Below are 21,510 nucleotides of genomic sequence, written 5' to 3'. Positions count from 1 at the left end.
ACTAATTTTAGTATCCTTTGCTGGTTCTTGCCTGCAATGCACAGCAGACTTTGAAAAGTTTCGGAAAGAGGGGTAATTTCGCATTCAGAATAGAGCACATTCATTCATTCATTCATTTTTTAAAGATTTTATTTATTTGATAGAGAGAGAGACACAGCAAGAGAGGGAACACAAGCAGCAGGAGTGGGAGAGGGAGAAGCAGGCTCCCCGCTGAGCAGGGAGTCTGATGCGGGGCTCGATCCCAGGACCCTGGGATCCTGACCTGAGCTGAAGGCAGATGCCTAATGACGGAGCCACCCAGGCGCCCTATTCATTTATATATTTTTTAAAAGATTTATTTTGAGAGAGAGAGAGTGTGCCTGCGAGTGCGAGCAAGCATGGGGGAAGGAGCAGAGTGAGAGAATCTCAAGCAGACTCCCCACTGAGTGCGGAGCCTGACACGGAGGCTCAATCTCACAACCCTGAGATCATGACCTGAGCAGAGTCAGACGCCCAACCAACCGAGCCACCCAGATGCCCTGCACATTTATTTTTTAGGTACACTGGATATGATGCAAATCTTTCATTAGCTGCCAGCATCTAATAGCTGTTTATACCATAAAGCATATTTTTAAAGTAGATGTTGGTGCATTTCGTTATTTTGGTGAAATTTTGTGTCACAAATTCACTATGTGTTTATTAAAATTGCTCTTTTCTTAGGCTTGGTTGTCTCCCATCTTCTTTTTCCTGCTTTAGGACTGTTCCCAGCCATCACGCTGCCCTTTGTATAGCGCACGAGTGTGTCTCTTCATTGCCCGACCTTGTCTTGTTCACATCACTATTTATAGATGGCACCTAAACAGTTGGTGGAAGAGTTCATTCTGATTCTAAAACGAGTTTCTAGGGGCGCCTGGGTGGCTCAGTCAGTTAAGGGTCTCCCCTCAGCTCAGGTCATGATCCCGGGGTCCTGGGTTCCAGCCCCGCATCGGGCTCCCTGCTCAGCGGGGAGTCTGCTTCTCTCTCCCTCTGCCCCCCACCTGCTTGTGCTCTGTCAAATAAATAAAATCTTAAAAATAAAACCAGTTTGTAAAATGTTTCCCAACTTTTTGTCATGAAAATCTCCAAACACAGAGAAAGTTGGAAAAACAGGGCAATGCTTGTGCTCCTGCCACTTGAGTCAACCTTTGCTAACATTTTGCCCCACTTGCTTATCTACGAGTGATTATTGAGTTAACTTCCGGACATCCCGACACTTCACTATCACCACTTTGCGGTTATTTCCTAAAAGTAAGAACATTTGCAATAGCTGGTACTGGCAGACTACCGTCCATGGGCCAGATCCATAACGCCACCTGGTTTTGTTTTGTTGTGAAGTCAGCTCTATGCCCAACATGGGGCTCAAACTCACGCCCCCACGATCAAGAGTCGAGTGCTCTGACTGAGCCAGCCAAACACCCCACATACCACCTGGTTTTGAAAATAAAGTTTTATTGGTACAGAGCCATGCTCATCCTTCACGTTTTGTCTGAGGCTGCTCTTGCCCCACAGCAGTCGTTTGGCCCGTAATTCTGGAAATACTTACTGTCTTACCTGTGTAGAAAAGAGTTGACCTAAGTCCTGACTGCTCTCCTTACAACCTCATGCTCATAAGGTTGGCTGGTGTCTGAGAATGTGGATGTCAAGAGGGTTCCCACCACTATGTGATAAGAGCGCCTCACTGGGCCAAAACCATTTGCACAAATAATGTGGCTTGTTGACCCTAAAAATAAAAAGTTGTTTTTACCAGCTAAAATGGGTTTATTCAGGAATAGCAGAGAATTGTAATTGGAAACAAGCAAGCTACTGAAAAACCACAGGCTAGTCCGACGAAGGAGAGAAACTTTATTTTATGGGGAAGAAGGAGGAAGTTGGAAGAGGTTGTTTTGAACAGACGTCCGTTGGAGAAAAGCATGAGTTCGGGGTGATGATGGCTTCTCATCAGCTACATTGCAGAGGTGGCCGATCTCTTGTAGGAGATGCAGGATGCATCTTTCCCTGTTGGTGATTCTTTCCCGCGGAGGATTCTTCTGCTGCATCTGTGATTGAAAATTCTTCCTGTAATTGCGGTTGAGTGGTGAGGATCCCCCTTCTAGCTTCCCAGCTCCACTTGGGTGAGGTTTCCTTTCGTTGTCACAGGCTTGTGATGAACACCAGCTCTCCCTCTGGGAGTCTGGAATTTTGGTACGAGCCAGGCAGAGGGTTCCCATGTGATTAGCCCCTGGTAGAAGCCTGGCACTGATCTCTGACCAGCTGCCTGCTAGATAACATCTCACAAGTGTGTCACAGCCCTTTGCTGTGAATTAAGCAAATTCTGTGTGGCCCCACCAGGAGAAGCTTCTGGAAGCTTCCTCCTTGACTCACTCAGCAAGGCTTTTCCCTGTGCTGATTTTGCTTTGTATCCTTTTGCCTTAATAAATCATAGTCATGAGTCCTCCTAGCAGATCAGGGAACCTGGGGGTAGTCATGGGTTTCCTGGACACATAGCCCTTTATAGAAAAATTCTGCTGAACCTCATTCTACATAAACACCATCACACCCTAGAAAAGAAACAATTATCCTGTACCATAATCTGCACAGAGTCTGTATGAAAACTTTCTCAATTATTTCCAAAATGACTTCTTAGCTTTTTCTTTAAACCAGAGTCCAGTCAAGATTTTATGTTGCATTCCCTCCTCTTACATCTATTCATCCATTCAGTCCTTGCTTAGGACATTAACTTTGTGAAGACGTCAGAACAGCTGTCTTGCAAACTGTCCCAGACCTGAGTTCGTGGTTTTCTCATGCACTGTGGGCAGCCTTCCTCCACATCCTGAAAGCAGGGGTGCAGACCGAGGCTGGGCGAGCTTGAGGCTCATCTGCCCCACAAGTGACCCTGGTGTCAGCCAGCGCTCTTGCTCCAATAGACGCCAACTGTTGCTCCTTATCGCACTTTCTTGAGACATTGACGACGTCCAGCCCAGACGGCAGCAGGATGCCTAGAAGCCCCCTTGCCACACATCCCCTCCCCGCCCACGATCAGGGCTGAGCACACACCGAACCCCACGCTTGGTCACGCACTCTCCGCCTGCTCTCTGGCCTGCACCCCGACCCTCTCTCTAGACAGCTCTCGGTGTCCGTCTTGCCGGCGGTGGAGAGGTCCGTGGTTGGGGCTGCCGCCACCCAAACTAAACTCCTCCCTTTCTCCTTTCCAATTATCCGCTTCTCTCGGGAGGGGCTCATCCGACTTGGTTCGGCTCCTCCTGGCCAGGCCGCCCGAGTCCCACAAGGGCTTCCGTCCCGTCCCCGAGTCAGCGGCTGTGACAGACCCCGGGGCACGTGGCGGGCCCCTCGGGGCGCGGCTGAAACCCGCCCGCGCCGCCGCTCTCCCTCGGTGACTTTCGCCGGAGTCAGTGGTCCACGGGGGCCGCACGGGGTCTTTCTCCAACCCCTCACCGGCCGGGGTGAACTACAGTCCCCTAGCAGGCGCACGCTTCGCGGCCTCTCTTTAAGCGGACCCTCGGCAGAACCAGGCGACTCGCCCACTACGGGGCCCGGCCGCTAAGCGGCGGCGCCCGCGGCCGGGAGCGGCGGTCGCGGCCCTGTGACGTCACGCGCAGCCCGAGGGAGCCCGGCGCGGCCCTGTGACGTCACGCGCAGCCCGAGGGAGCCCGGCGCGGCCGTGTGACGTCGCGCGCGCGCCGAGTGGAGAAGACGTGGTCGCGGAAGCCCGGGGGTCCGGGCCGTTCGCCATGGTTCCGCGCGTGCCGCTCCCGCCGGAGATCCAGCTGGCCCAGCGGCTGGCCGGAAACGAGCAGGTGACCCGGGACCGGGCGGTGAAGAAGCTCCGGAAGTACATCGTGGCCAGGACCCAGCGGGCCGCAGGTTGGCGCGGGGCTGGCGGGGTCGGGGCGCCTTTGGGCCGGGCCGGGCCGGGCGGGGTGCGCCGGGGGTCGGCGGAGGCGCGGTCTGTGGCGTGTGTGTCGGGGGGGGGGGAGTCTCCGAACCACGTGGTCCTGCACGCGGTCAGGCCCGCGCGGCGGCGTCTGCGACGGTGCCTCCCACAGCCCCACCCCTGCCGGCGAGCCCTTGGCGCTGCGCCCCACCCCGCGGGGAGCCGGCGTCCCCTTCTGACCGTAGCCCCTGCTGCCCCTGCTGCCCGCTGTTTGGGCGCTCGGAGCGGCGTTTGTTGCTGTTGGCAGTTCTCTCCGTATAGTTATCGGGTTGTGGTCCGAGTGAGACTGCGGCGGATCGTCCGCCAGGGCGGAGGACATGCTTCCTGCGAGCTGGCCCCTCTAGGGCTGGTTCCGAAAGCGTGGCCCCGTGGGCAGCATCGGCATCACCCCGACGCCTGTTAGAAAGGCAGATTATGAGTCCCATTCCAGCCCCAAGGAGTCAAACGCTGGCGGTTGGGCCAGCAGCCTGGTGTAAGCAGCTCTCCAGGCGGTTTCCATCCTGGTGCTGAAGTCGGAGAACCCCTGCTTCAGGAGCAGCGCGCCAGACACAGTTAGGACCGCCATAAATATTTCAGGGGTTTTATATGTCTGCGTGTCTTACTAGTTTGAATGAGTTAATTTTTCCTCTTAAAATTTGAAGCCTAATACAGAAAAGTGCACAAACCGCGACATGTAAAGCTGAATGAGTTATCGCCGGCAAATCCATGCAACGTTCAGTGTCCACAAGTGGAATACGGTGCCTTGGATATGGATACTTGCAGATTCTTAGTGTTTATTGAATAACGAAAGGGCCGTTAGGTGGGGGAATACTAACAGCCACAGGTCCAGCGGGTTCTGAGTTGAGAGGATGAAAGGGAGGGGAGGGAGGGCCTCCAGGAGAGGGGAGGGCCAGGTATGTTTCTACTTAGAGCGCTTTGATCTAATTCAGCCACTCAACATTTCTCTGGCTTTGTTCCTGGCAGTAAAAAGTTGGGTTTGCTTTGTCTGAGTGTCACTGTTTTTGGTGCAGGTGGCTTCACTCATGACGAGCTGCTGAAGGTCTGGAAGGGACTGTTTTATTGCATGTGGATGCAGGACAAGCCGCTCCTCCAGGTGAGTGTATGAGGAAGTAGCAGAAGCATCACTGGGAGGACAGATGGGCAGGTGGTTGACCCTCATTTTAACGTAGCGGAAGACACTGAATGAGTTATGAAGTTTTATAGCTTCAACACTTTATTTATTTATTTAAGATCTTATTTATTTGGGGCGCCTGGGTGGCTCAGTTGGTTAAGCAACTGCCTTCGGCTCAGGTCATGATCCTAGAGTCCCGGGATCGAGTCCCGCATCGGGCTCCCTGCTCAGCGGGGAGTCTGCTTCTCCCTCTCCCGCTCCCCTCTCTTGTGCTCTCTCTCTCTCTCACTCTCTCTCTCTCAAATAAATAAATAAAATCTTTAAAAAAAAATCTTATTTATTTGACAGAGGGAGACAGCGAGAGCGGGAACACAAGCAGGGGGAGTGGGAGAGGGAGAAGCAGGCTTCCCGCGGAGCAGGGAGCCCGATGCGGGGCTCGATCCCAGGACCCTGGGATCATGACCTGAGCCGAAGGCAGATGCTTAACGACTGAGCCACCCAGGCGCCCCTAGCTTCAACACTTTGTTTACAGTCAGAGGGCCGAGGCCTTTGGTTAGAGTGTGTGTGGTGCTGCTGAGGGGAGCACTGCTGTGACAGGTGGTTGCCAGCTCGGGTGTGTGTCCGAGGCGGCAGACCGCGCCGAAATAGGGAAACTGAGGGACAGAATCCAAGTCTGCTGAGAAAAGGGTTTCTCCTGCTAGGTTTTTTTTTTTTAATTATTTTTCTAAGAATTAGACTATTTTTAGAGCAGTTTTAGGTTCACAGCGAAATTGAGGTACAGAGAACTCTCATACAGCCCCTTCCTGCACACGTGAACAGCCCCTCCCAACCAGAGCTGTGCGTTCGTTACAGGTGATCAACCTGCCTCACACAGACCGTCCGCAGAGCCCATAGTGAGTGTGAGGGTTCACCGTTAGTGTGTGCATTCTGTGGGTTTGGACAAGTGTGTGGTGACATGCCCCACTAGGACAGGATCTTACAGTGCAGTTGCACTGCCCTAAGATGCTAGCTTTTTTTTTTAAGATTCTATTTATTTATTTAGAGAGCATGCGTGGGGGGGACAGAGGGGAAGGGACAGAGAATCCCAAGCAGACTCCACACAGTGAGGAGCCCGATGCAGGGCTTGATCTCACGACCCTGAGATGGTGACCTGAGCCGAAACCAAGAGTCAGACGCCCAGCTTCCTGAGCCATCCAGGCGCCCCTCATGCCGGCCTTTTTAAAACAGTGTTTGTCAGAGTGAATTGTTTACTTTTTTTCAGAATTACCTGGTGGTGAGGGTACTTATTTAAAATGCAGACTCCTGTGCTGTATTTGATGCCTACTGAGGGGAGGCTCTGGGATTGTCTGTTTAGCAAGTGCCCTAGGGGATGCTTAGCACAGTGACACTGGCAGGCAGCGAGTAGTTTCTGGGGTCTGGTCCGTCTCTTCCTGCTGGTCACGTGGCCCCATCTCTCCCGTGCCCCCCTTTGACTGTCAATCTCTGTTGCTTGAGGCTCAGCCCCGGTCGTGGGAGCAGTGGCTGCCCTTGCTTGTGATGAGCTTCTATTGGTTCTGGCTGCAGGGGGAGGCCTCTTGCAACTGTGCAGCTTGCAGACCTGAAGCACGCTGGGTAGAAAGGCCGGTGGGAGCTGGTTCTCGTGGTGAGCGAGTGGAGATTTCGTGTGGTTGTCTTTCTGTTGTGGCTTCTTGTTGTAAGGCCGTGTTTCTTCAGGATCTGAGGGAATTTTTTCTGTTTACTACCCCAGGAGGAACTAGGGAGGACCATTTCCCAGCTCATCCATGCTTTCCAGACCACAGAGGCACGTGAGTACCCTCGCCTTGGGGAAGCCCTTTGGGAAGGGCAGAACTGCCGGGAGTTGGCTACCAGATGTGGAAGGCTTGTGTTCTTAAGATGTAGAGCAAGAGGGTGGTCCCTGTCCTGGCTTACATGTGAAATGTTGTTCTAAGTGTTCAGCAGTATTAACTTGTTTGTCCAATGGGGACCTAGCTCGAGGCTGAAGGGCCAGTAACTTGCGTTTTAAAATGAAAATGGAAATCTAGTGCAGTGTGGCCAAGTTGCTGGACCGAGTCAGCTGATGGTGGCGTTCCCTCAGGGCGCTTCCCCGACCCATCCGTTTTTGTCCTGCCCAAGATCTGTGGTTCTCAACCCTGCTGCCTGCCCTCTGTGATCGCTGGGGCATCTTTAGACATCTTGAAGTTTAGACTCCGGTCCAGTTGAATCAAGCTGTGGGGGTGGAGCCCGGGCACCTCCCTCTGACGCTCGGGGTGGGGAGCCCGCGCCCCTGGCAGAGACAGCTGTGGCTGCTGCTGGTGAGGCCCCGGTTATCCCCGGTGGGTGGGTTTAGTTCAGTTACCGGGAGGTCGGTAGAGTAGTCACAGTTAGGGACGGTAACCACTGTCTCAATTTGGGAGTGTGTCGTTAGCATCTGGGAACCTGCAGGAGAGTTTCTGTGCTCAGCAGAAGGCCAGGTACAAAACAGTCCCCTGCTGACGGTTGAATGGGTTAGTTTGCCCGTCACTGAACCGTCTGACCGACCCTTTGGAGAAACTTGTAGCTGGAGATCAGGGAGGCCCCGTTTGTTTCCCGAGGCCCAGGCGTGGGCAGGGCTGGTTCCCCAAGGCCTCTCTCCTGGGCGTGCAGACGCCGCCTTCTCCTGTGTCTTCACACGCTTGTCCCTCTGTGTCTGTGTTCTCATCTCTTGTAAGGGTACCAGTCACATTGGTGCAGGGCCCACACCAGTGACCTCATTTTACCTTAATTACCTCTTTAAAGACTTCATTTTCAAATACAGTCTTATTTGAGGTCCTGGGGTTAGGGCTTCATCATGAATTTGGGGGACACAGGTTAGCATATAGCACTGTGTGTCTGACCTACATTATCAGGAGGGTTTGTGCCTGGTGGGTTAGTGGATGTAGTGGGGCCAGGCATGGGGGTCAGGCAGGGTCGCCGGCCCGAGTAGGGGAAGAGCCACCCTGGGGGGGTCAGGCAGGGTCTCTGGCCTAAGTAGGGGAAGAGCCGGCCCATGGGGGTCAGGCAGGGTCTCCGGCCCCAGTAGGGGAAGAGCCGGCCCGTGGGGGTCAGGCAGGGTCTCCGGCCTGAGTAGGGGAAGAGCCAGCCTGTGGGGGTCAGGCAGGGTGTCCGGGTCTCCGGCCCCAGTAGGGGAAGAGCCGGCCCGTGGGGGTCAGGCAGGGTCTCCGGCCTGAGTAGGGGAAGAGCCAGCCTGTGGGGGTCAGGCAGGGTGTCCGGGTCTCCGGCCCCAGTAGGGGAAGAGCTGGCCCAAGCAGCCCTTCTCTTTTAGTGGCTTTGCCAGCTCTTTGCACCTATTCTTCAGAGAACGTGGCTGCAGATTGAGGTTGTAGCTGGGCTTTGCTTTTCTTTCTGAGGTTTCTCCAGCCCCATTTCTAAGCCCAGTTCCGAACACCCCTTCTGAGTGCAGCAGACTGGACTGAGGACCCTGGAGGTTGGCCGCACATGATGTCCTGAGCAGGTTTCCCCGTATTGTCTCACCTCACTTCCCAGAGTGGCTTCTGTGTTCCCCTGTGATCCTCTTTGGCCTTTTTTCTTCCTGCAGAGCATCTGTTCCTTCAGACATTCTGGCAAACCATGAACCGCGAGTGGACAGGCATCGACAGACTGCGCCTGGATAAGTTCTACATGGTGAGGCTGCTGGCGGCAGCGGCGGCAGGCATGGGGGGCGCGGGGCGGGGCGGGGGGAGCTGCGGGCACGGCCCCGAGCGTCTCCTGCCCTGGCAGGGCTGCGCCCTTGAGTACTGTGACCCATACGTCTCGAGGGCCTAGGGCTGCCCGGCATGTGCCCTGTCTCTGAGGGTTGGTGAGCGGCCAGAGAACTCCGTACTTAAACAGTGCACAGATTCCGGTTCAGAGGAGGCGATGAAAATGGCCTGTCTGGGGAGGATCAGGGCCGCGGCCTTGCACCCTGCTGGAGTTGCCATGAGCCGTGAGTGCCAGCAAACCTGCATGGAGTTCATGCCCTAGTCGTAGACCCTTGTCCACTTGTAGGGTGCCCAGTTGGGAAGCTGCTTTCTTCTGGGTGAGGACGTTTATAGAATGGTATGCAGAATCCCCTTTTTCTTTCTTTTTTTTTTTTTTAAAGATTTTATTTATTTATTTGACAGAGAGAGACACAGCGAGAGAGGGAACACAAGCAGGGGGAGTGGGAGAGGGAGAAGCAGGCTTCCGGCTGAGCAGGGAGCCCGATGTGGGACTCGATCCCAGGACCCTGGGATCATGACCTGAGCCGAAGGCAGACGCCTAACGACTGAGCCACCCAGGCGCCCCTCCCCTTTTTCTTTCTGATGCTGCGTTCCTCAGAATTTAGGTTATTGATTTGCCCTCAGAGACGCAGGAAAGTTGGGAGATTTACAGACTCCGTGTCCCCACCCCACATTTGAACCACACTCCTGTTCCCGCAGCGGTGTTCGCGGGCTTAGGATGGTGTTGCTGAGAGCAGGTGACCCAGCTGGGCCTCACTGAGGACGCCCGGCTGCCTTTGGGGCTGCAGTTACTCAGGATCTGCCACTGGGATCAGCTCCCAGCTCAGACTTGGCCCCGGGGTTATGTGGGCCCTGTGTACCTCAGATGTCAAGGTGAGGACCAGCTAGTGGGCAAGGCATGGAGCTCAGGAAGGGAGGAAGATGGAAGCTAAAGCATGTGAGGCCGGGGGCTGGGGCCAGGCTGTGCACTTTCACAAAGCACGGGTTTCCCAGGCAGGAGTTTCCCTAAGATGTAGTTGCTGTGCGCTTGATAGGATGGCTTCTGTTGCTTTGTGGGGGCCCGTGTGACTGCACCCAGTAGCGCAGCCCCCTGGAGAGACGAAGCGTCTGGCAGCTGTAGGCACAGTGAGTGGTGCCCCGTGTGTCCTGGGGCACACCTGACGGCCAGGAGACCCATCCCCACGTGCATCCTCTGTCACTCTACACTCCTGGAGCCCTCTGTGGGTGTGCCACTTCACATCTGGGCGGTAGGAAAACCGGCTGGAAAAGCCGTGAGCTGTTGTCAAGGGGAAACGGGGCCTCGTGGGGCAGGAGTCGGGATTTGTCATAAAGGATGAGCTTTTTTAATGGGGGAGTTACCCGCCCTGGGGATGAGAGAGAAAGCAAACACTTTCACTGTCTGTTGGGGAGAGAAGTCCTTCGGAAAGCTCAGGGGAGCCTTTCCCAAGGGGCTCAGCCTCCCCGGGGGGGACAGGCACTTTGTTCTCTGTTCCCACTCCTGAAATAGGGACTGTTCCTTTGGCTTTCGTTCATGGCCCAGCAGTTGCTCCCCAGGGTGTCTGCTGTGAGCCAGATTCCTGGTGCTCTTGGAAAGCGGGAGCATCCCAGCCTGGGGGCAGCGACACATTCTCTGGTGTCCTGTCCAACAGCTCTGGAGGGCCTGCTATGCGCTCTGGGCCACAGGGATGACCGGGGCAGAGGGGGTTCTGGGGAAATGCAGGCTGTGCCCCACTAACAGGGGTCTCCGTTCATGCCACAGCTCATGCGGATGGTCCTGAATGAGTCCTTGAAGGCCCTGAAGACGCAGGGGTGGCAAGAAAGGTTGGTACTCGCGGCACATCCCGAGAGCGGCTCCTGCTCACAGGCGAGCCCGTCTTGTCACTGGGGCCGGGGCCATATGCTTCTCTCCCAGTTACTCGTCATAAAGAGATGTCAGTCTTCCCATTAAAGGGTGACCCGATGGTGCTTAAGATGAAGGCATTTTAAAATTTTGGTTTGTGCATGTGTTCACAGAAATGAATGTTTTTGACCTTGAATGTAAGCCCTTACTATGAATCCAAATTGAGTTCTCTCATTATCATAATACTGGTTTTCAATATAATTGATGCACAGCTAAGGTGCTTTTTTTTTTCTTTTTTGGTATTACATGGCATATTCAATTCTGTTATCAATGGTATTTGCTTTGGTTCTAGAAATTTTTAATTTATCCAGACTTGTCACTTTTGACAGAGGTGCTTGTGATGGGGGTAGTCCGTGTCCCCCAAATTAAGAGGCCTGTGTTTTGTGGCCAGCATTGGGCTTCCCCTGGACCTGGGCCAGTGGGGCTCTGGTGAGCCCGATCTCTCCTACCCTGCGGGCACCCCGGGGAGCACACTGGGGCAGGGCCGGCTGAGCTGCGGCTCCCGGTGATGGCATGAATGGACGCCTCTGTACGTCCAGGAGGCAGACTGAGATCCACAGCACCAAATGGGTTCTGAGTTCACATTTTAAAGTTTTTAAAATTAAAGTTTCATCTCTTTATAGTTTTTTCTAATCATGAGAGTGACACGTTCCCAGTATAAGGAACTAGGAAAAGTTTTGTTAAACGAAGGAAATGCAACGCGAGCTCCCAACACAAAGATTTTGCAGACGCCTCTGTGTTCTGTGTGCGGGGTGCACGGTGGCGTCTGAGCACGCACAATGTCTGCGGACTGCTTTTTATTTTACTGATGACGTGTCCAAGGCGCCCCTCATGTCAGCGCCCTGCTGCGTGGTTTTGGGGGTGGGGCAAGAGGAAAGAGACTTGGAAACAATGTATTTTGAGTGGCTTTGTGATGAAACGGTGCGCTAGACCAGCGTATTTGCAGTCTGCTCATGACCATGCCCGCCAGCTCCCAGCCCAGCTGCTGCCATGGAGCGTGCGTTCCTGCCATGGGGGGGTCTCCTGGAGAGCGAGGTTACATCCTCACCCAGGGCCACTTTTTCCCCCTATAAAACAGACCAGCAGGAGTGGCCTGTAGTTCCCTGGGCTTTTCTGAGTTTAGAATTATGATGAGTGACATCATGTTTAGGGCGAGGGTGCCGCTGCGGAGCCTGATTTTCACCCTCTAATTCCCGCGAGGCGCTGAGGCCAGGGCTCTTACTGTCAGGACGTAGGGTTTGGGTCTTCGTAGGTGGCTAGTGCACAAGTGGAACTGAAGGCTGAAGGGACATTTTATTTCTGATAACTCTTGTGAGAGGAGTTCTTTCCTCACGCCGCTAAGAGATGCAGAGAGACCCTTTTGAAGAAGCTGGTAGCCTCTGATTGGGCCGTGCCATCTGTTCCTTTAGCCCGTCCCCGTTCCCGCTCAGCCGGCCAGACCTGGTTGGTTGGTCAGTGTTCGTTACTGTCACTGGCCTGGGTGGAGGGCTCTCCTTCCCTGAGCCGCAGACAGCATCCTTTCCCTTCTGTGGCCGGTGAATCCCCAGCGCTGTCCCGCGGCCCCCCCCCCCCCCCGGGGGCTCATTACGGAGTGCGTGTTCTCCAGTTCAGGTGTGGTAGTCAGCGCCCCATGCATGTAGACCAGCAAAGACTTGCCGCCAGAACTCTCTGACCCCGGAGCCCCAGGCCTCTGAGGCCACTGACAGCAGCGTGCTCAGGGGCGGCAGACGTGGCCAGCTTGGGGCCACGACTCCGTGCAGTGGGACTGGGGGAGCAGCTCTTCCGTCTCCTTTCTCTGCCTTCACTCTGCCGTGGTGTGCGCTCCCGGGCAGGTCCCCATGAGGACAGAGAGACGCGGGACGTGGTGGTGTAGCCTTTGTCATGCCAGGCCTTTCTCCTTCCACTTGTGGTCCCTGCACAGAAGGGAAGGCGTGTGCGAACGTGTATGTACACGTTTGTAGCTGAGACGCGGCCTCGCCACGTGTGCTGGTGCTGACGATGGTCACCAACCTGTAATTACGAGTCGTCTGTGATGGAGCAGACCCAGATCACCGGCCGCCTCCCGTTGGGCGGGCGCTGGCGTGTGATGGTGTTCCTGTCAGGTAGGGGACGTCGCGGGCTTGTAGCCTGCTGTGGCTGCCCGCCGTATTGGCCTCTTTCCTTCCTTAGGCACGTCGAGCAGCTGCTGGAGCTGCTGACGACGGAGATCCTGCACCCTGACAGCCAGGCCCCCAGCGGGGTGAAGAGCCACTTCCTGGAGATCTTCCTAGAGGAGCTGAGCAAAGTGGGCGCCGCTGAGGTGAGCCCAGTGGGCTGCGGGCGGTGGCTGAGCCCCCCCCTACCGTGCTCACACGCAAGGGACTGAGGCAGCTCCCCCCTCCTTTCTTTGTAGCTGACGGCAGACCAGAACCTCAAGTTCATCGATCCCTTCTGCACGATTGCTGCTCAGACCCAGGAGTGAGTGGCAGGGGGCTTCCTCCGGCCTGGTTCTTCTTTCTCACGGGGTTCCCCTGTTGGGAAGAGAGAAGGAGTTGTGTGTGTGTGACAGGGTCAGCGGAGTGGCCGCTGCTGGGGCTGGGGGGTCGGGATGGGCATACCCGGCCTAACGGGCCTGCTCCGGCACCTGCTGTCCCGCAGCTCCCTGGTTTTGCATAACATCACTCGGGGCATCTTTGAGGCGATCGTGGAACAGGCCCCGTTTGCCATCGAAGACCTCATGAATGAGTTGGATGCACAGGAGGAGGAGGATGGCATGTCGGAGGACGATGAGCACGAGCAGGATGTGCTGTCCAAGGAGCCAGGTAAGGGGAGGGTCAGCGCAGCCGTGTGAGGGCGCCCCTTCTGGCCTGGCGAGCTTTGGTGCTTGCGGGGTCCCTGCGTTCGCTTCTCGTCTGGTCCCCCTGTCCTCGGCCTGCCCCCGGCCCGGCAGCCAGGGTGTGTCCTCCCCGTCCTGGGCCTCGCCCCCCGGCCTCCTGTTCTCAGGGCGCCGTCCTGACTCCCTGGCTCCTTTCTCACCCACCGTTCCTGCCCGGTGCCTCTGCCCTGCTCACCCTTCCTCTCTGGTCCCCACCCTCCATCGCCGGGCCCACCTGTACCTCCCCGCCCCTACCCTGTCTCCCTCGCTGGGTTGCTCCACAAGATATCTTACTTTCTGGCGTGAATCACTTAAAGTTACATGAATTGCTTGTCTATCGTTCGTGGTCCTATCTCCCCACCGGATGCCGGCTCCCCCAGGACCGGGCGTTCTTTTGATCGCAGCTGCGTCCCGGTGCTGGGAGCAGCCCCAGCACAGGAGGTGCCCTCTAGATGGGGGAGTGAGCAAGCCGATGAACGGAGCCTACCACGGGGAAACATGCCACGGGTGGTGTCCCGCTGAAGGCCTTTGGGGTCAGGGCCTGGGCTTCGGTCTGGTTTGTTGACAGTCTTGATGCTGATGTGGGTCCTTGTGGGACATGGGTTGATCTCATGTGCGCCGTGGACTGGGTTGTGTCCCGTGGCTGCAGGGGTGCGTCTTCCACCACTTTCAGGACTCTTCCCTGCCTCCCACTCTTTTTTTTTTTCTTTTTGGTGGTAAAATACACATTATGTGAAGTTTACTATGTTAACTTTTTTTTCTAAGACACATTTATCCAGTGTCGTGATCAGACCATTGTTTTTAGCAATCAACAGCATGGGTGGAAAAAAAGATCTACATTAAAACCTTTTGTTGGAGTGCTTTACGCTTTCTACAGAACAGAAACTAAAATACTCTGTTATACTGTTAGTCACAAATCCAGTCCTCGAGCTTTCTGCCCCCACACACAGGTGTTTGCAGCAGCTCGGCCCTGCCGCCACGGTGCGTGGCTGAGATCCCATGTCTCTTGTAAGTCGTAGCTTCCTTGGCACTTCTGTGGCTCTTCTCTGGCTCCCCCTGTGGCTCCCTCGTGGCTCCCCCCGTGGTTCCCCCCAGTGGCTCCCCCTGTGGCCCCCCCGCCGTGGCTCCCCCCGGCTCTCCTCTCCTCCTCAGCTCTGTGTCCTGGCAGCGATGAGAACCTCCTGTCGCTCCCGTAGCTCCTGCTGCTGCCGCCACTGCCGGAACTGCCACGGCCACCTTGTTTCGTGGTTTGGCAAAGTATTGGCCTCCATCACCTCAGGGGCCAGAGCTCCTGCCTCCAAAATTCCCTCCTGTCATGGGTGCAGAATTTGGAAGATTACTGCAACTGCCGAAGTCATGCCAGCTTCCGCCGGCTGCAGAGTTGTTACCCTGTCGTTCCCAAGCCTGTTAGAGCAGCCCCACGGCCACCACCCCCACCTCGCTGCTACCAGAGCCACCTCACCCACGGAAGTACGCCCCACGGCCACCACCGAACTTTCCAGAACCACTTGGACCTCTGGCTGGAGGAAGCACTCACCTTCTTTTGCTTAGGCAGGGCTTTCCTCGCTTCACGGCTGTGGTCGTTCGCAGTCTGGTATTTCTGAGTGGCGGTCTTGTCCGCACAGTCACGGCCCTCAGATGTTACAAGAGCTGAGCCTCTCTTCTTGTCACTGCCTCCCTCAGTCATGATGTCCGTCGGTCAGTTTTCCCATAGTGTTCGGAATGATCTTCGATGGTGTTCTTCAGTGTCGTCCTTAGTGCCGCCAACAGAGATGTTTTTCACGGTTGAGTGGGCAGCAAGCCTCTGAGGACCCCCTCTTGAGAAGTCGTCTTTGCTTCCGCAACTCTTCCGTCCCCCTTGTGGGCCTCACGTTCTTGGCTGCCTCCACCTCCGTAGCGGCGCAGGTGACAAACCCAGAGCCTCTGGGGCGCTGGGTGTTTGGATCTCGTGACCCCACAGTCCGAGAGCGTCCCCCATGGCTCAGACTGGCTCCTCAGACTCTCACTGGTCCTTTGAAAGCTCAGACCTCCGATGAAGAGCTTCCAAAGCGGTCCAGGCTCTGGGAGGCTCTGACTTAGGCAGGACGGCGGTCGGCAGGGGGACTTGAACGATGCTTCCTCGGCCACATCGGTGGGCAGGAGAGATGCTGACCATGTTTAAGTGTCAAGTGCCTTCACAAGCTTGTGCAGCCACCACCACTCTTCATCTCCAGAACTTTCCATCTTTCCATACTGAAACTGTCCCTGTTAAACGCTGTCGTTTCCCCTCCCCACACCCCTTCCCCGGACCCCTGGCACCCACCTTCTACTCTGTCCCTGTGGATCTGACTGCTCTGGGTCCCTCCTGTGAGTGGGTCACACAGTGTTTGTCCTTCTGTGGCTGGCTGGCTTCACTGAGCATGGTGTCCTCAGGGTTCATCCCTGTCTTAGCATGTGTCAGTTTCTTTCCTCCTTTTGAGGCTGAGTAATATTCTGCCATAGGTATGGCCACGTTATGCTTACCCACTCACCCATCAAGGGACCCTTGGGTGCTTCCATGTCTTGGTTCTTGTGACTCATGCTGTAGTGACCTTGGGTGAACAAGGATCTCTTGGAGACCCTGCTTTCAGTTCTTTGGGGCAAATACCCAGAAGTAGGATTGTGGGGTCACACAATTCTTTTTCTAAATTTTTGAGGTCCCTCCCAGTTCCCACAGCAGCTGCATCACTTTGTATATCCACCAGCGTTGTGCAGGGTTCCAGTGTCCTGTTTTGTTGCCAGGAGCCACCCCCACGGGTGTGAGGGAGTATCTCACTGTGGTTTGGGTCTGCACGTCCCCGATGTCTTGGGGACGTGGAGCACCTTCACGCACTCGTTGGCCTTCTGTGCATCTTTCTGGAGACATGTCTGCTCAGGTCTTTTGCTTTCAGGCGAGTCGTGTGCTACTGAGCGTTAGGAGGTCTCTCTGCATTCTGGATGCTCAAGCCCTGTCAGGTCTGTGATTTGCAAGTATCTCCCCCTGTTCTGTGGGCCGCCTTTTGGATAGTGGGTTTTGATGCACAGATGTTTGAGTTTTCATGAAGTTCAGTTGGTCTGTTCTGTCACGTGTGTCTTCAGTGCCCTGTCTGAGAAGTCATTGGTGCGGCCAGTTTCGTGAGGGTTTTGCTTTGTTTTCTTTCTTTTTTAAGATTTTATTTATTTATTTGAGAGAGAGAGAGTGGGAGAGAGCACAAGTGAGGGAAGGAACAGAGAGAGGGAGATGCAGGCTCCCTGCTGAGCAGGGAGCCGGACATGGGGCTCAGTCGCAGGACCCCGGGATCATGACCTGAGCCGAAGGCAGACGCTCAACCTACTGAGCCACCCAGGCGCCCCTCCCTGCTCAGTGTTTTTTTTTTTTTTTTTTTTTTTAAGAGTTGGTTATTTGAGTTCTTACATGTGGGTCTTTTATCCCCTTTAAGTTAAATTTGTACATGGGTGAAGGACCCAGTTTCGTCCTCTTGCCTGTGGCTGTCAAGTTCTCCCAGCACCGTTTATTGAAGAAATGGTCTTTCCCCCAGGAAAGGTCATTTGACCATATAGATTCAAGGGTTCATTTTTCTGCTGCCAACTCTGACCCCCTGCTGGAGTGCTCCTAGGTGTTCCGTTCACGCCCCCTCCATCCGTGCTCCCAGCATTTCATCCAGCCATCCTGTGCGTCTTGCCCGTCCTGTCCTTCGGTAGCCTGCGTCACTCTGACACCGGGGCGCTGGCAGGCCCACTGTGCCTGCCTGTGGCCCTGCCATCCTCATTCTCTGTCCTACTCGCCTGCCTGTTGTCCAGAACTGTTCTGTATGCAGTGACATCAAAGCCTAATGATTGGAAACACGGTCTCTCTGGTCCCTTGATCCAGGTTTGCCCTGTGGCTGGACCTAGCTCCCCTTCCTTGATTCTGGAATTTCTGACACTACATTGGTTTTGTAAAATATCCACACGAAATTCCTCTTAATTCCGTTGTCAGGACGACTGCTCAGCCCCCTCCTCTGGGATGTCTCTTTCAGTGGCACCTCTCCCCTCCGTGTGAGGCTGCCCATACCCCTGCCCCACCCTACACCTGCACCTCTGCCCAGGTCATGGGCCCTGGCACACAGGGCTCTTGGTTCCCAGGTGTTTGTGTTGGGGTGCTCTGCACACTGGGCACGCACCTTTGAGTTCACGGGGGCCCTTTTGTTCCAGGCTCCCCCCATGGGGCTGCACGCGACAGGAGTGAGAAGCTGCCAGGAGATGGTGAGGACAGCGTGGGCCCTGTCCTCCAGGTGGGTGGCCTGGGCTCGCGGGCCTGGCCCTGCCTCTGCACTCCGTGAAGGCAGGCGCTCCGGGCCCTCATGTACAGAAACAGGGAGGTCTTGAAACTGGGACTGGGGGTCGGCCAACAGGGCTTGGGCTTCCCTGCCCGTCAGCCGCCTCGGGTGCGCTCCCTGCTCGCGTCGTGGGGCGCTGGGCAGAGAAGATGACAGTGCCGAGAGGTCGCCCCGGGTCCCGCTCAGGGTCAGAGCCCAGCAGAAACAGAATGCTTACTAAAGAGCCGTGAACATTGGTTATGTGTTAAATTAGTAAGAATTAGGCATATTGGCTTAAATGGCGTCTGTGTAAATTAACGTGGTTTGTGTTCTTTCTCCCTGTTCGGACGTGGCTGCCCGAGGGTGTAGTCGCAGAGGCCAGCCCGGGAGGTCCCCTCACCCGGTGGCGGCGGCCCCGGGGAGTGTGCTCGCTGCCCCGTGTTATACGCAGCGTTTGCGGAGGGGAGTTGGGAGGATGTCCGGGCGTGTCCTTGTGACCCGACCGGAGGATCTGCGCCTGGTCCACGTGCTCTCTCTGCTCACTGCACATTCCTGGAGCACCTGGGAGGTGACTGCATCTCTCTTTGTTCCACAGTTTGATTACGAGGCCGTGGCCAGCAGACTGTTCGTGGTGGCCAGTCAGCAGGGCACCCCTTCCCAGAACCGGAAGCGCCTCTACAAAGTGATTCGGAAGTAAGTTGCCCTGAAGGTGGCTGGTGACCCCTCCCCCTCCCCTTGGAGTTGCCCTCGCTCTGTTCCACTGTCTCTGGGGGCCTTTGTCCACCCTCAGAGCGCAGGTGGAGGGGCATCGAGGGCGGCCCCTGGGCAGCTGATGGGAGGGCCGCGTCCCCCCTCGTGTGGAAGTTGCGACCATGGTGAGCTCCTGTCTCTCCTTTCAGGTTGCAGGACCTTGCTGAAGGTGAGCATCTCATGCTGAGACCCTGGCCTGGAACACTGTCATCCTCCTGGGCGCACTGGCTCACGTGGTCGCCCTTCCAGTGGGATTAATCACTGCACAGGCGGGGCTTTCTCTCCGGGAGAGGGGGCTGGAGGGGTTCTGCAGCTCGTCCTCGCCCCGCTCGGTGGCTCTCGGATCCGGGTGTGTGCTGGAATCCCTGGGAAGCTTGTTTTGCTGAGTGCCTGCTGCCAGGGCAGGGGCCCGAGAACCTGCGTGTCTAGTGAGTTCCGTGGCCTGCCCTGTGGCTGGTCTGCGGTGCAGCAGGCACTTCCCCGTGTACGCCCGGTTCAGCCGGTGATAAGGCATAGGAGTGAAAATGGGCCTCTCCCCAGTTTCACTGTGAGGTTTTAGACGTAGAGCGGTGGCAGAGAGGGGGTTGATGGTGAATACTCGCATGGCCGCCACCTTGGCTCTGCCATCGGTATTTTACTGTCCTCGTATTGTTCTCCCTCCCTCCATCACACTGTACCCGCAAGTATGTTGTGCTCCTTGTGAGCTCAAGTTCGGTACTGGTAGGTAACGTTTTCATACGGTGACGTGCTTGAATACCGCGTACACGTGATGGGGTTTCCATGCACAGACCCCCATCGACACGGAGAGCATCGCCGTTGGCCCCCTCTCAGCCAATAAGCTTTTCAGGGGATCGACAACGATGTAGCGTGAGCACTCCAGGGCCTGGCTCTGGCTGGCATCTCACTGCACTCACAGCCTGGAGTCGGTGGTAGCCGTGCGGGCCTGAGCACGGGGCTGTCTGGCACGAAGTGTGCGGCCCTGAACGTGCACACTGAAAACACCTCAACCTGCCCTTAGCCTCCTGATGGCCTGCCTTGGTCCTTAGGCCTCTTCCCAGAGGATGACGTGCCCGAAAAAGCCTACAGGAACCTGCAGGAAGAGGGGCAGGAGAGGAGGACAAAGAAGCGGCCCAAATCCAGGTCACAGAAGCAGCCAGGTAGGACTGGCGGTGTCTGCCGGCCATGGGGCTTTGGTGCCTGCGGTCTGTGTCCCTTGTACCCCCTCCTCCCCAGCTCATCCACAGGGCCATGGTTAGACCCCCGCTGGGGGCTGCTCTGTGTTTGTTAACGCCCCACGTCCCGCTGGGGCACGGGGCTGCCTGCTGCCGTGGAGATGGGCCCTGTGCACCGCAACAGCCAGGGCAGGAAAGGGCTGCAGAAGAGGGATAGCTGGTGGCCCCCCCCAGCTGAGAGCCCTTCCGTGGTTGCCCGTGTGTGCTTAACGGTCTCAGGTTCGGGGGTCTGCCCTTTGAAGGGTCTCCTGGTTTGCCCTGGTTCTGCTCCTGCCCGGGCCACCTCCGTCCACGTTGGCTTACGCCTGGGCCCTCGCTGCGGTCACTGGCCTGGCTCGTGGCTCTGTTGTGCACCAGGTTGAGTCCGCTCCATTCTGGGGTCGAGCCTGCCCACCCTCTGAGTCACACCTCTGCAGCCTTCTTCCTCCCGACTCTGCCGGCTTGCTGGCTTTCCTGAAGGCCTGCTCCGGTCGGCCTGCCTGGCTGGGAGCCACCACCATGTCCCATCTGCCTGACGGCCGTGGAACTTCACATCCACACTGGCAGGACGCTCTGGTTGGCTGGGGCGGGTCTGCTGCTGAGGCCTTCGGGTCCTCTTGTGTGTCCTTTGTGTGTGGCCCTGGAGCTAGCACCTTCAGTCAGAGTGGAAGTGGGCTAACCAGGCCTTCACGGTGCCTCGTTCACGTGGCCTTGCTGTTTTAGGGAAAGGCGGGAAGGAGGACTCACGGCCAGACCCGAGCTCCGGATCCGAGAGGAGGATGAGGCGGCGGCGGCGGCGGGGCTCGGGGACTGAGCCCACGGGGCCGCAGGAGCAGCTCGGGGGCCCAGGTGGGAGAGGGGCTCGAAAGAAGAGGCGGCGGCTTCGGGCGGGGGCCAGAGTGAAGGTGGCTGGTTGCCAGGAGCTACAGACCAAGCAGCGGCCGCTGCAGAGCCGGAAGTGACCGCAGCAGGCCCAGCACACGCAGGGGGGCGCTTTCCCTGTGGCTCCTCCGTTTTGCGCTGAGTGGCGTTGGGGCGCAGGACCGCAGGGCCCTGCTCCCGAGACTCTGGACACGGACACCTGCGGCTCCCTGACGTACTGTGTTGGCAGAGGGTCGGGCCCCTTGCTCGGTGTCCGTGCTTCAGAGCGTGGACGCCGTGCTGACCTTGGTCAGGCCAGGAAGTCCCCTGAGACCTAAAACTGCCTGGGGCCGGGGACTGGCCCCACATGGGGGGTGTCCATGAATAAAATGCTCTGCAGCTCTTACGAGCAAGGTCCTACTTCTGCGGCGTTGATGCAGGAAGATCCCGGTGGTGTGAATTGACGGTCTGGTTCCCAAGTAGCGTTTATACTTTGTACCTGTTGCATGGGAACAGCTGTTCATACACCTCTCACAAAATTCGGGAGAAGATGCTGAGTTAGCTGCGGTTGTCTGGACGTCCTCTTCATAAACTTGTGTGTGGAGCGGACGCTGAACCTGTGCTTTGTGTTGGCCCTGTGGCTCGGGGTTGATGTGTCCGAGGCAGGGAGGTCGGCTCATGTGACTTAGAGGCAGAGACTCCTGCGGGCAGCCCCACGTGCCCCTCACGTTTCCCCTCAGCGCCTCTGATTCCGTTTCAGCCCTGCTCACCCGGAGGGTCCGAGGCAGTTTGCCAGACCCTGGAGAGTGCAGGTGTGAGTGAGTGCCGTGTGGGTTCCGGAG

The 21,510-nt window shown here is 56.5% G+C and overlaps 1 protein-coding gene across 3 annotated transcripts; it reads left to right on the top strand.

Moving 5' to 3' along the window:
* The first annotated feature begins 2,341 nt into the window (after nucleotides 1–2,341).
* On the top strand, nucleotides 2,342–21,074 carry RRP1 (ribosomal RNA processing 1). Of its 3 annotated transcripts, none has more exons than XM_045902381.3 (13): nucleotides 2,342–3,879; nucleotides 4,960–5,042; nucleotides 6,808–6,865; nucleotides 8,635–8,720; nucleotides 10,557–10,618; nucleotides 12,867–12,996; nucleotides 13,090–13,154; nucleotides 13,335–13,498; nucleotides 17,743–17,822; nucleotides 18,442–18,539; nucleotides 18,746–18,765; nucleotides 19,643–19,753; nucleotides 20,531–21,074. In XM_045902381.3, exons 1-13 carry the CDS (start codon nucleotides 3,747–3,749, stop codon nucleotides 20,767–20,769), a joined length of 1,329 nt encoding a protein of 442 aa, XP_045758337.1. In that variant the 5' UTR covers nucleotides 2,342–3,746; the 3' UTR covers nucleotides 20,770–21,074. The 3 variants fall into 3 exon arrangements, with proteins under 3 accessions (XP_045758337.1, XP_064434228.1, XP_064434220.1); XM_064578150.1 differs by lacking the exon at nucleotides 2,342–3,879 and adding an exon at nucleotides 4,089–4,500; XM_064578158.1 differs by lacking the exon at nucleotides 20,531–21,074 and having other exon boundaries at nucleotides 19,615–19,752.
* Nucleotides 21,075–21,510: the final 436 nt, after the last annotated feature.

Source organism: Mirounga angustirostris, unplaced genomic scaffold (assembly GCF_029215605.1).
Source record: "Mirounga angustirostris isolate CCGP_5_RB_7025 unplaced genomic scaffold, mMirAng1.0.hap1 SCAF_1, whole genome shotgun sequence".
Lineage (NCBI taxonomy): Eukaryota > Metazoa > Chordata > Mammalia > Carnivora > Phocidae > Mirounga > Mirounga angustirostris.
This window is presented reverse-complemented; position numbering and strand designations above follow the sequence as displayed.

Coding starts and splice junctions, on each gene's coding strand:
- RRP1 (XM_045902381.3), top strand. CDS start 3,747: ATGGTTCCGCGCGTGCCGCTCCCGCCGGAGATCCAGCTGGCCCAGCGG. Junction 17,823..18,441: donor GCGTGGGCCCTGTCCTCCAG/GTGGGTGGCCTG, acceptor TTTGTTCCACAG/TTTGATTACGAGGCCGTGGC. Junction 19,754..20,530: donor CAGGTCACAGAAGCAGCCAG/GTAGGACTGGCG, acceptor TTGCTGTTTTAG/GGAAAGGCGGGAAGGAGGAC.